At 39.1% G+C, this 14,012-nt stretch overlaps 1 protein-coding gene across 5 annotated transcripts in view; it reads right to left on the bottom strand.

Annotated features, from left to right (window-relative positions):
- Positions 1-14,012, bottom strand: part of ppp6r3 (protein phosphatase 6, regulatory subunit 3) — a 150,468-nt gene that overhangs the window by 46,613 nt on the left and 89,843 nt on the right. For 3 of the 5 annotated variants that reach the window (XM_070899622.1, XM_070899623.1, XM_070899625.1), the window contains exons 15-16: positions 9,293-9,390; positions 42-96 (exon numbers count right to left, since the gene is read on the bottom strand). In XM_070899622.1, the coding sequence (XP_070755723.1) occupies positions 42-96; positions 9,293-9,390 (153 nt within the window). The remainder of the gene's footprint in view (positions 1-41; positions 97-9,292; positions 9,391-14,012) is intronic. The other 2 variants (XM_070899624.1, XM_070899626.1) reach the window with 2 other exon arrangements.

The following is a 14,012-nucleotide window of genomic DNA, read 5'->3' as shown; positions in this document are numbered from 1 at the left end:
AACATACACCCTCCCAAATGTAACAAAGAGAAAATACTTACACTCTCATTTGTATTCAATGAAAAGTTGATATCAGCAATTCTTTCGAAGGGAACGCTGCAAATGATTCAAAATGTTGTCTTGGGTTACAATACTTTAGTTACAATACTAAACTGACTAAGCAATGTGAACTAAGTGGTTTTATAAAGAATACAGTTATCATATACAGTTTCTGTCTTGGTACAGAGCACCTTTAAAATGCTAATTGAGAAGTTACCCAAGTTTATCAGTTAATAAAAGGCACAAGAAAACCTGTAATTGATCCATGTCAGTTCATACAAATATTACAAAGTAATTCTTTACTACTGCTTGCATTTTGCATTATGTACAATGAGAAAAACCAAGTAACTTATTTTTCGGCAGACATTTTAGGCTTCAACAGCAAACATAAAACTTAAACAAATATTACTTAGAGATATTTTAGATGTCGGGTTAGAAATAAAATATCTAAATAAATTACCTACCTTCTGTATCATCATTCTTTGAATGTAGTTTGTCGACCACATATGATAGTATAGGCCTACTGTCCACAAGTTAGAGCATCACATGGAATTTATACTCCATAGGTGTCTTTTCTGTTCTCAAAGTATAAAAGGCCTGCCAGCAGACCAAACCCAAGTTCTTTTCAGAGGCAGCCTACGGTGCAAGTTACTCTTACATAATACCTCCATTTATATAGCACCATTAACTTGATTAAACATACCAAGGCGCTTCACAGTTGGGGTCAGATCCAAGCACGAATAGGATGGGGACAACGGGTCAAAGCAGCCAGCAAACTAAAAATATCAAAATTAACTCCAGGTAAGAAATGGTGATGAAGGAGGACGATAAGAACTTGCGTAAAGAATAAGCTGCATTCAAAGAACAAGGAAGGCAATCGAAGGAAACTTAAATCATTTATCTTCCAAATACCAGGATTGTATCAACGGTGCAAAAAAAGGACGGACTACAAATCTTTTGAAGATTAGGCCCACCTCAAGGATTGACGAACAGGAGTTTTCTTTGGAAGCCACGTCCAGAAAATAGTGCTCAAAAAAGGTATGAGAATTTTTCCACACAACCAACTAATAAATGGCAGTCTACAGTGACACGATACTGCGTCAAAAGGTGGCTGAAACAAGAATGAAATGACTTCTTGCTCAATTTGATTATCAATTTTCCAGTATGCAAGATATTCTATAGTGCATTTGGCAATGCATTTTTGCATCATGGAATTGTCTAATGTTTCGGCACTAATTGAAACAATCTAGGTTTATACAAGTTTCAGTTTTTAGCAAGATAGATAAGTTTTTAAAATAAATCCAATTTAATTTTCACTTAAAAAAGAGAATGCCTCAATCCAAGTCTGACATAAAATATGATGGCTTTAACACTCAAGTTTGATGCAACATGCCGAAACTGAGCATGCTCTTTTTTTTGTGCTTGCCATTAAGTGCAGGTGGAAGGTTGTGATGAGTGCCAGATGAACTCCAATGAAGCTCATGCTGTCATTGCAAATAAATGCTGAAAATAAGCAAGAATGTCGCAATAAATAATTTTACAAGAGTTGCTTTGAAACTACTAAAACAGTTCATTTGTTCACATGCCTTTTGAGTGAATATTTTTGGTGTGTAAGATATCCACCATTGAAGATCAAAGACCTACAGTTAAGTGTCTCTCTCAAAAGCACCACCATCCATAGAAAGTCTCAAAATAAACTTTCAAAGTCAGTGGACGCAGTTATCAAGAGAACCAGCTCTAACAGAGCTGAGAAATGATGTCTTCATGGAGTAATAATAATAATTACTTTTATTTATACAGCGCCTTTAACGTAGTAAAATGTCCCAAGGCTCTTCACAACAGTGTTACTGACAGATAAATTTGACACCGAGCCACAGAAGAAATGGAGGCAGATGATCAAAAGCTTGTTTAAAGAAGTAGGTTTTAACGAGTGTCTTAAAAGGAGAAATGAGGTAGAGGCAGAGAGGTTTAGAGATGGAGTTCCAGAGCTTAGGGCCCAGGCAGCTGAAGGCCCATCCACCGATGGTTGAGCAGTTATAATGAGGGATGTTGAAGAGGCCAGAATTTGAGGAGCGCAGATATCTTGTGGGATTGTGAGGCTGAAAAAGATTAGAGATAGGGAGAGGCAAGTCCATGGAGTGATTTGTAATCAAGGATGTCTAGGCACTACCATTGTTAGGCCTAAATTTCAGCCTTTATTTCTGGTAAACTCGGCATTGCACGACAATTCACGGCGCAAACCGCGAGTTTTGGCAACATTAGTCAGAGGCCGATAGGCGCCTTGGGAGGGTGGAAAGCAAAAAAAAAAAGCAAAAAAATTCACAACCCTTACCTAAATCGCTGAAAAATTATTAAAATATAAAAACTTTAACTTACCATTTTTGCAAGTCTGCATACTTACCACTGCTGGCAGGGCTACACCGCAGGTTTGACCCTGTAGGTATTCTGGGTGTGGTGGAGTGTGCCGAAATTACGATGGTAACGCAATCACCGGCATTACATGGAAGCACCGCCGCAAAAGGTGCCCGAGGATCCCGCCGACTGGGTTTGCCCCGCGGAGGGTCAAATCACACCAAAACCCGCTTGCAGTCGGCGAAATTCTAGCCCAAAGTCTTTTCCTTGAACCCAAAAGGTTGACACAGTGGGAACAAGATAGCCTTTTTTTGCTTTAAGTAATTAAGTAATGCAATGGGATGGAAGTGCAAATTACGTACTAGATGCCTTGGCACTGCAACCAGTAACCTTTGATCTTGGTAAATTTGGTTATGATCAATATATACTACTTCAGCTTCTGTGGCATTTCAGTGAGTCAGAGGATTTTCTATTTGATAATGTGAGCCGCCCAACGCCTCAACAGCAATTGACCATTCTGCTTCAAGCAAAGTCACAGGTGCTCCTTTGTCCTTATAATAGGGTTAGTTCCTCTTTCCCCTTCCCATCTCCACAGGCTCTCCATTCCCTTTAGATCCACCCCTAGATCTTCTTGCCCTTACCAAATCTGCTCCTTTTCCCCTACCGTACAAGTTTTCTTCCCTAACGAGGTCTATTTCTCTGACTGCCCTTCCTTAGTCACTTTCTCAAGAATCCCTTTCTCTTTTAATTTAAAGAGGGTCTATCTCCTTTTTTTCTTCAAGATCTTTCTACCCTTTACTCACTAGTCTTTCTCCTTCTACCTTCTCCCAAAATACTAGTGTCTCTCTTTTCTCCCCATAGCCAAGCAGCACTGTTGAAATAAAGCTTGTTCATCAGAAGCTTACTTCTGTGCACATGCAAATCAGAATCAATGTCAATTTTTAACAGCTTGTCAAACTTCAGGCTCGTCCCATCAAAATAAATTCTAAGGTTCATATATCCCTCGAACAGTGAATGCTGATATTGCCAAGTTGGCTAAACAATGTCTCTCTCCTGTATCTGTTATGGATCATTTAATATTCTTAGTACTTTACTTTTTTTCTCATCTGTATTTCTCTTTCCCTCGTTTGCAGTATTTAATAGTTCTCACTATATTGTCCCGTGTCAGCAGTCTTCTCTCTAGGTAATTACTTGTGCTGCAGTTACAGTTCTTTATATAGAGGGCTTGCACCCCATTCCTGAAGTTTGTCATTTTGTCAGTACTGGCTTGGACTCAACTGACCAAAACCATTAGTAGATGAATACGAGATTGAACTAATCTCCAGACGAACACACCAACATAGATATGATGTGCAAGTGAAGTGGCCACAGCATGCAAATTATACTTATGTCCAGATCTGTCTTTTCTCTCAGGTCTTGACTGATTGTTGAGGCCCTTACAATGGGCCTCTAAAACTGAATAATCAACTGGTCATGATGGTGATCATACAGTAAGCAGACCACGTTACTAAGAGGCCCAGTTGGTTGCTTTGGCAGCTTGTGGAACAGTTGGGAGCCAAATTTATATATTAGTATTTAGCTTTATGGGAATAAAGTGGGGTGGGTAAAAAAAAAAAACTGTCATCGTGGCTGTATCTTGGAATTCTTTTTCTGGAATGTGATTGCGTAGATCTTCTATGGTGGGAAAATTTCAAATTGTGGGGATAAATAGGCACACATTATAGCTGAATAACAAAAGTAGAAAGTCAATTAGAAAAGAGGGAGAGTGCACGATAGACACTTAACCAATGAGAAAAAAACAATGCCAACATGATGGGCATGATGCAGATGACCAATTTAACTTACAAGAAAAACAAAATACATTTTCTTAAACGATATGCATTACTGAAATCGGCACTGACCCAAGTGGGACTAATGCCTAAAGATTAGTCAACATTTGGTGCTGCTACATCCATAAAAATGTGCAATGCCTTGTATAAAATTCTATAGTGCTTCCTTTGTAAAAGCACATTAATCGTACTGCATCTTTATTAACTGTATCCTGGAATTGAGACATATTTTGTCCATCCAACTAACGACCTTTTTAATTATGTATTAGTGTTGATATTGACAATGTTTAGCTTCAAGCCCATCTTTAAAAGGAAAATTAGATTGATAAGATGGAAATTTTTTTGCTGCAAGGGCGAGATCAGTGCTTGCCAACCAAATTTTGAGGCAAGGTGTTTTGATGGGACTATGAGATTCAAAACATGTGCGTCCAAAATGCATCCCTAAGGCCACCTGCAACACCCCAAGCCTTAACCATCTCAGTCCTTGAAAGACAGGCAACTCTATCCTTTTTGTGCTTAGATCTCTCATTTGCTGGTTTACCCTGTTTGAATTTTGTGAAGCTGGAGGTTTGGAATAACTTTTTCTTTTTAGTGCTGTTGCCTCACTGATGGCTGAAACTTAATCAGAGCAGATTTGTTAGTTTCTGCAACTTGAGATTATAGTCTACTCTTAATTAAAAGTTCAACTTGAATAATCTTAATTCAAACTGAAATTGGGCAAAAAAGTAGCTCCTGTGGTTTATTTACATTGCTCTTCAAATTTTGGGTAAAAATTACTTAATTAGCAATAGACTGTGCATTCAAATTAACGTGAACATTCATTAAAACTTCATACGGCCTCTTAAAGCTTCATGGTATACACCCAAGATGATAAAAAGTTGGACACGGAGTTAAACTACCAAAAGGACAATTCTCCAAGTTTTTTTTTAGGTGCAGACTTGTGGCAAGATACAGAAACCTCTGGTATGTATAAAACAAACTTCAAATCCAGGTTAAAAAAAATTTAAAACAAATATTTTATACTATTTGCTTAATTAGGATGCTCATATTTGAATTTGAAAATATTTTAGTTTGCCAGCTTATGAATTTATGTGGCAATATTCCATTTTCTGAGGAGATAGAAAAATACATTAGATCAAGTCCACGTAAAGTGCAATAGGAGTTTACCTCAATTAAGCTAATTGTTAGACCCGGGCTGCGTTAAACCTCTGCACAGGCAGAAAACGCAAGATGTACCCTTCCATTCACAGGAAGCACTGTACAACTGTGGGAAGAGAAAATTATACTTTAACGGCCCGAATCATAACAAGAATCAACAGCATATTGTTGAAATAGTTCATGAGTTTATATATTATCCAGCAGTGGAAACATCTTTTCACAAGGGCTTAGGTTCTCAGTCATTGAATACATCGGTTTATGTCCAATTATTCAATTTCCTCTAGGGGTACAAGGTTCTTCCCTTTACAGGTAACAGATCATACTCTGTTTGTACTTGGACTATCACTGAGAAGTCTGTAACAGAAGTAAAAAGGGCTCTAAACTTTGCCCACTGCTAGGAAATCGATTTATGAACTTTGGAACAGAATCTATGGCAGACCATTGGGAAGATGGAACTTGAATACAGAAAAGATCTGGCAGGTAAGTAACTTCAATATCCAAGGAAGAACCACAATCAAACTTCAAGAATAGCAAGTAAAGGATATATCCAAAATGGATGTCATATGGCCATTATATTTGAGGAATTGCTGCATATGCAGGTGAGCCAAAAAGCAGGTTCTCACCTATTCCTTCCCATTGTTTAGGAATTTCAATTAAAATTCAGCAAGACGCGACAAAAAAAAATCAGTCTGTGCAGCAAACATTGTCAGCATCAAAAGCCATAGCTGAACACTGACCAAGATGACTCCATAAATACTCCGAAGGCAAGTCCAAACTCAACGTTTCTCGAGATTGGGACAAAATTAAAAGTTTAACAAGAAAGTCCTTAAAGACTTCAGCAGGGAGAGAACAGCATCGCTGAAAAAAACCAGTGTTAATTCTAGTTCCAGGTCATTTGAGAGCTGTGACTGAAACTGGTGCTTTAAATAAGGACCACCGTAAAAGTTTGTTTCATGCAAGTGACATTTGAGCTTCTATGCAGCCAGGGTTTTAGAGGTCACATATCAGACACTTTTATAAGACCTTGAGTCAGTTGGCTTTAATGGAGAGACCACTGACTGAAATCTATCAGGAGAACATTAGAATTTCCTCCTGGTGAAAGTTCTCCTTGCAAATTAATTAGGGAGGGAATTTCCAGTAACATTGTCCAAGCCCCAAGTTTGTGGTCCATCATTTCAGGCATTTCACTCCTGCCCTCAATCATGTGGGGGCAGGGGGGGGGTGTCAAAAAGGACAGAATTTTCTGTGCTAAGATAAACCATGGAGAACAAAATTCCTGTGTTACTAAACCTGGAACAGCATCTCTTAATTGAAACAAAATCAGATTTGTACAAAAGGCAGGCATCTACATTAGAACTAAGTCCAATAATTTTTGAACAAATATTTGGACAGTAACTTCCTGCACTCTGCCCCCCAAAATGAGACATGTTCATACAGTTTGCCACATACTGAGTTCTCCATCTTAGAGATATTTCAGGGAGGTATATTATTACAAGAGAAGGAAATAAATCACTCATCAGTGCTTTTGCATACCTGTTGTGATAGGTTCAAATGTAACAGTGGCAGAAATCTCAAGGGTTAGCCTTCCTAGGCAAGGAACGATATATAGTGTGGGAAAATAATTGAGCACGGTTGAAGTGGCACTAAATGTTTAACGCTAATGCAAATATTTATGGATTGGGAAGATTAAGGTTGCAGTCCACAGCTCTGTTTAACAAAGGATTCACTAATGTACCACAGGAAGGTGGCAAGTATAGGCTGTGACATTTCCCCATAAGGCAGGGGAAATAAAGTAGTAAGTACAGCTATGTCCAGCACTCATGGCCAGTCAATAGATGCAGACCCAAAGTAAAAAGACACGGAAACAAGTTCTAAAATAAACTATACTTACTAGGTTGGGGATAAAGAAAGAAGCTCTGCATTATACAGGAAATTTGTACAAAATTCGCACACCAATAGAAAAATGGGACAGGGTCTCGTGTTGACTAAAAAAATCATGGTTTTACTCTAAATCAGTACAAACTTCCTTCCAATTTTTCACCTCTTTACTCTTCTTAAACAGAGCAATCATTAGCGTACATTTCAATAGGCTGAGACAACTCTTCAATATTTCATTCAAGTGGGCATTGCTATATGTCTGGACATGGACACTAAGCATCAGTGGGCTGCTCAACTGCAGGGAGATGTAAATGACATAATTAAGTATGTCTTTACACATTTACTTACGCTGCATCTGATAAGACAACAGAGTTGCTATGGGAGTCAAGCAATTGAGTCAGCAGCAATGCAATATTTTAATGCCAGGAGATAACCCTGATCAGCATTTACCATTAGATCTGTCTGAAGATGGCCTTAGTAGGATGCAACTTAAAATGTTGAAGTATGGCACTCGAACCTCAGATTAAAATTTTACAGTGAACTCTTAAAGCCCAAAAGAACTTTAATACAACTGTCTCTCTACAAATCCAGGGATCACAGGGAAGATTTGAAACAAGTGTATGCCCGACCACTATTAAGACTTTTCTGGTGTTGTTGTTGGAGAGGTCCTGTTGATGATGGTACAGAAGGAACAATGGTACAGTATAAAGCCGAGAATTACAGAGTGGAGAAAAGCAATATGAAGTGACTGCTCAAGATTCAATTCCCTTTGAGGGACCATGCACCAGACCATTTCCCCCATATATTGGGTCAGCTACATTCTATTGAGGTTAAATGAATGAGGCATAGCTAATTTTGTTTTTAAAGTGTGAAAATGAAAATGATTATAAGCTAGTGCAGCTGAAAGCTGAACTACAGTTATACAGTTTGGGCATTTGAGCCAAAAGCATTATGCACATCTTACATTTTATGTACCTAGAAGTTACTATGAAAATCAGAGGAGATATCAAGAGTTAATTAACCACAATTCATGAATAATTCAGCAATATTTCTATTAGGACCAATTGAGGTCAGATTTTAAAATTTACTAATCAATAATCAAGAATGTTGATCTGAATTGTTTAATTTAATACACAACAGGGATGTCCAACACACAAGGCCTCTGCTAGTTGCTTTCATCTTTGTGCACAAAGCTGGTTTCAACTTCAGCTCAGCTTCATCCCCAGTCCGTTAAACCTCTGAGGCCTGAAGATCTGTAAAAGGACCTTCCACCTGTCTAAATTTACCAATCAAGGAAAGCCTTTTTTCACCAATTAGGAAAATGCCTTTACCAGTCCTCCAGGCATGAGCGTTTATAGAGCAGATGCTAGAGGTTCCCAGTTTTCAAGCTTATGGGAAAGTGGAGGATAGGATGGAGGAAAAGGAGGGTGCTTGAATAATTTTTTGTATGAGGGCTTTTTTTTTGGGGGGGGGGGGGCGGAAGAAAGATAATTGATCTCAATTTTGTAAAGATGAGAATGTTTGCACATTGGGGTGTTTGGATTTTCTGTGCACGGGGGCTCACATTTCTGTATAATCAATGCAGCCTAGTTACTGGTTTGGACATGTGTATCCAGCACCCAGCTGCGCAAAGTTGGACACCCCATACCGTGTTCCTGTTATCTTAGTAAACCAAAATAAATGCAGAACCAGAGATTCATGATTTGAAGTTTCAAGCACAAGATTAAAATATATCAGCTGTGCATTGCATGCTAGACAGAACTAAGTTCTGTTCCCAAAGAAGGAAAAAAAAAGCCCAAAGCACCAAAGCAGTTTTCAAAACATGTAGGATTGTTAAAAATTAAAGCTTCAACATACCCAATGGAAGATTGCTGTACAAGCAGTAAAATAGAAAGGGAAAACAGAAGGATAGTACCAATTTCACCCCAATTATTTACATATTTCCATTTCAACAAATTTCATGCTACTGCATAAAGATCCATAGGTAGCCACCCAAATCAAGCTATTTAAACCAGTTTCAAACAAGGCATACTTACTTCACTATGTCCTCCTGATCAGCAAACTCCTCATCGTTGAAGCCGAACTGGTCAATAAAATTGGACGTCATTTGTTGCATCTGATAATCAGAAAAGGCCTGGCAAACCCAGGACCAATGACAGGGATATAATCTTGATATTCAGTCATATAAGGAAATTCACTTAAAGGGGACCCAAACCTTCTAGTAGAAACAGCAGCTACCAGAGATTTCAAAAAGCTAAGTTTTAACAAGACTCCATGGCTGTAAATTTGAGAATTACAAAGCCGCATTTTCACAATGTTTTTTTAAAAATCATAACATGGGTGGCACCACAGTGGAGTTCTCTCGCTCGCCCAGTTAGAGGCCAATTGACACATCCTAGATTGTAACTCAGCCCAGATCAGGGAATAAGCTAAATTCACACTGCAGTCATAGAGCCCAATTTAAAGATCAAATGAGAGATTAAACCAGATCACCAAATAACAAAAATTAACATGGGAGGGAACTAAATCTATTTTACATCCACCCTATTTAGCAAAATCTATATCCTGGAACTCCCTACCAAACAGCATTGTGGTAGTGCCTTCACCACACAGACTGCAGCGACTCAAGAAAGCATACCATTACCTTTTGAAAGGCAACAACTAGGGACTGGCAATAAATGCCAACCATGCCCACATCCTGAAGAATGAAGAAAAATATTTCTGAATGTCTAAATGCACAAATAGTTTGAATTTGCTTTGTAATCTTGTTCAATTTTAACTTTCCGGTGCCCCCTTTAGACAATAGATCTGCCCAAGACATCAGTGGAGCTCTCTTGAAATGAGATTTTCACTTGCTGCCTCGATCCAAAAGTGGTATAAAGTATGAACAGAACATCCTGGTGATAACATGGTCTATTATGTCTGGTCCGCAAATGGCTAAGCCTTTTGCCTGCCTAAGTGGAGCTCAGTCTCACCCTACTCTGGCCTTCCAGATATCAAGTAAGGTCTGCAAATAGTCTGGCAAGGTTTCAAAAGCGGCTTTGGGCTTGCTTTGTGCTTTAGATTCTCCGGTCTTATCAAATGCGGGCGGAATTAGAAAAAGAGAATAAACAGAAACCAGCACACATTATTGAACTTCTGTCATAACAAAAGATAGACTTGCATTTATGTAACATCTTGCAACATGTCTCACAAACATCTCAAAGCAATTCACATACAATGAACGACTTTGAAGTGCAGTGGCTTAAGCAAGCTGCCATTCTGCACACATCAATATTCCACAAACAACAATTAAATTAATGATCAGTTACTGGTTTTGGTGGTGTTGTTTGAGGAAGAAATGTTGACAGGACACCATTAGAAAACTCAAATAGTGCCATGGGATTTTCATGTACACCTGAACCAGCAAAGTATGCAAATTAATCTTTGGCTTTTACAATTGATCTGAAGGACAGCATCCTGGACAATGCAACACTGCTCCAACCCTGCAGTGACCGTCAGCCTTGATTACGTGCTCAAGCCCAGTTTAGGGCTTGAACACAAAACAAGTCCGACTTAGTAGTAAGGGTGGTACCACTCAGCCACGTGGACACGTTGTAAGAGGTTTAGTAATATAAAAGGGAATAGTACATTCCCTTATCCCATGACTGTTGCAAAAAGTAGCCAAATCCTATTCTCACTCGCTGCACAGCAGTTCAAATCATTTGTGACTAAATTTGCTAGAATACTTCCCACTCAAATTCTGGTTGCAGGTCTTATAAATCCATAAATTATTGTTTGAACACATGTAGCATCATACCTCTTCTAAGGCAAGGGAAAAACAAACTACATCCGTTTAGATGATTTATGACCATGGTAACTTCAAAAAAGGATTTTATGTGCCAAATATCAACAGCAAAAGTAAATTCTCTAAACATCCATCTCAAAACAAGACTACAGCAATGTTTTCCATGCTATCCAGTGCCTTAATCAATGATGCATTGGATGGCACCATTAAGGAGCTACCTCAAAAGTGTCTATTTTGGGCATTTACAAAATTACTGGCTGCGCCTCTTCACAGATGATACTGCAGTATTGGTGAATTCACCTCGGAATGTAGTACATTCTACTCACTACCTTGAACAATAGACTAACTAGTGGGCTCAAGGGTATCTCAAAGTACTGGATAGAACATACAGGAGCACCTGACTCGTGTTAATTCAAAGTGGTGGGGGGGGGGGGGGGGATTTCCTAAATAGATACTAACTGCAGCCTAGATAGAGGTTCAACACACATCGCGAAGGTGCTAAGGATATCGACAACAGCGGAAATCAGTTATGGTTCAAAGAATAAACACTGTACATCATTCTTAAATACGATTTTACAAATAGCTTTAATTGGCTGCGTCCGAGTGGCACTCTCTGTCTGCGGCCAAGTAGCCAATAGCGAAATCTGGCTAATTAACCACATTGCCACAGTGCCCATCTGGCCTAGCTAATTTCCTTTGCTCTCTATTGTTCTCTGCATTCAAAAGGTAACCATGTCAGAATATTACTCAATGTTGTGCTCAGATCTTTGAGAGGGAGTGTTGCACTGTAGGAGATGCTGTCTTTCAGATGAGATGTTAAACTGAGGCCCCTCTCAGGTGGGCGTAAATGATCCCATGGCACTTTTTTGATGAAGATATGGGGTGTTTTCTGCAACGTACTGGCAAATATTTATCCTTCAACTAACACCCAAAACAGACCATCTGGTCATTTCTCTCATTACTGTTTGTGGGACCTTGCTTGCACAAATTGGCTGCCATATTTCCTACATTACAATAATGAGTACACTTCAAATGTGCTTCATTGGCTGTACAGCACTTTGGGACATTGAGAATATAAGAACATAAGAAATAGGAACAGGAGTAGGCCATATGGCCCCTCGAGCCTGCTCCGCCATTCAATAAGATCATGGCTGATCTGATCATGGACTCCGCTCCACTTCCCCGCCCGCTCCCCATAACCCCTTATCTCCTTATCGTTTAAGAAACTGTCTATTTCTGTCTTAAATTTATTCAATGTCCTAGCTTCCACAGCTCTCTGAGGCAATGAATTCCACAGATTTACAACCCTCATGAGGAGAAATTTCTTCTCATCTGTTTTAAATGGGCGGCCCCTTATTCTAAGATCGTGCCCTCTAATTCTAGTCTCCCCAATCAGTGGAAATATCCTCTCTGCATCCACCTTGTCAAGCCTCCTCATAATCTTATACCTCTCATTCTTCTGAATTCCAATAAGTAGAGGCCCAATTTTTTCAACCTTTCCTCATAAGTCAACCCCCTCATCCCCTAATGAACCTTCTCTGAACTGCCTCCAAAGCAAGTATATCCTTTTGTAAATATGGAAACCAAAATTGCACGCAGTATTCCAGGTGTGGCCTCACCAATACCTTATATAACTGTAGTAAGACTTCCCTGCTTTTATAGTCCATCCCTTTTGCAATAAAGAAAGACAGACTTGCATTTATACAGCTCTTTCATGGATGTGAAGTTCTCAGACTGAGCCAAGCAAATGGAATTCATTAGAGCCAATTTTATAACTGCCCACGCAGCAGTATTTGCAGCAGGTGGGCAGTTAAAATGGCTGCAGCGACTCACTTCCTTCTTGTGGGTTGTATTTTAAGCTGCTCTTTTGAACAGGAGAGAGGAACACCTGCCAGAATGCTGCAGAGTCCATCTCTAAATATGCAGATCTGGTTTAAATGACATCAACAAGGTGCGAGTGCAACTTTAACTGGAGGCCTGCATGGGGACACCGTTTTGTTTTCCCCGCCAGGACAATCCGGCAGGAGTAGCCAGTGCCAGAAGAGGCTCAAAAGGTAGGTAAATTTATTTATTCATTTATTTATTGTTGAATTGTGGGCCACACAGAACAAAATAAATAAGGCGGCTTCTTTGGGGTAAAGATAGCTGATGCACCTGATGCTGGTAGTTTGGAACCAGTCAATTCTCTTCGGTACACATGGTAATCCAATACCTGAGCAGGACAGGTCTACAGAAACTCAGGGCTCTGTTGCTGGTTGTTCCATTTTGACTCTGGCTGGCTGATCAAAGAGTGGTTGACCCTTACAGCTGGTATATTTCAGCTCCAGATAACCCTGCAAGCCAATAAGCTAATAAGTAGAATGGTCCTAGTTGGACAACCACTGGTAATCTTACCAGTGATCTGTGCTGGACGTCAAGTTTCAGCCCTGCCCCCTCTCCAGAAATCTGTTTAGTTTAGTCAAATGTGAGATTTGAAATTCAACCCCCTAGCTGAGATGCAGTTTCAGTCACAATCAGGAATTGAATTTCAAAGCCTCATTTAAGATGATTCTTGATTAAAGCTATTCACTCAAACATTAAACCAGTTTAATTCTACATATCCTTCTCCTCCCTGAAAACCTGGTCAAATTCTAGTACCAGGTGTTTTATAGCAACTAAACTAGCCTGTGTATTTAAAAATCTCAGATATTCTCAATATTTACAGCCACGGAAATTTTTCTAAAACAACTTTTTGATTATGTTTGAGTTCTCTTAAGTGTTTCTTATTTTAAAAACACCAATTGCTTGTTAATCTGAAATCAAGTAAACAATGCCGTGTGTAACCTCTTGGTGAACTCAACAGGACATTATGCTTTCCACAATAACACTGAAAAATAACCAGTGGACTTTTTAGCAGTTTGTACTTTACAAGATGTTATTGTTTTTATTTCACAAGATGATTTTTTTTTAAAGTAAGTTCGCTTGCCCAT

Source organism: Pristiophorus japonicus, chromosome 14 (genome assembly GCF_044704955.1).
Source record: "Pristiophorus japonicus isolate sPriJap1 chromosome 14, sPriJap1.hap1, whole genome shotgun sequence".
Taxonomy (NCBI): domain Eukaryota; kingdom Metazoa; phylum Chordata; class Chondrichthyes; family Pristiophoridae; genus Pristiophorus; species Pristiophorus japonicus.
Note: the sequence above shows the minus strand (reverse complement) of the source record. Positions and strands in the feature narration are given on the sequence as shown.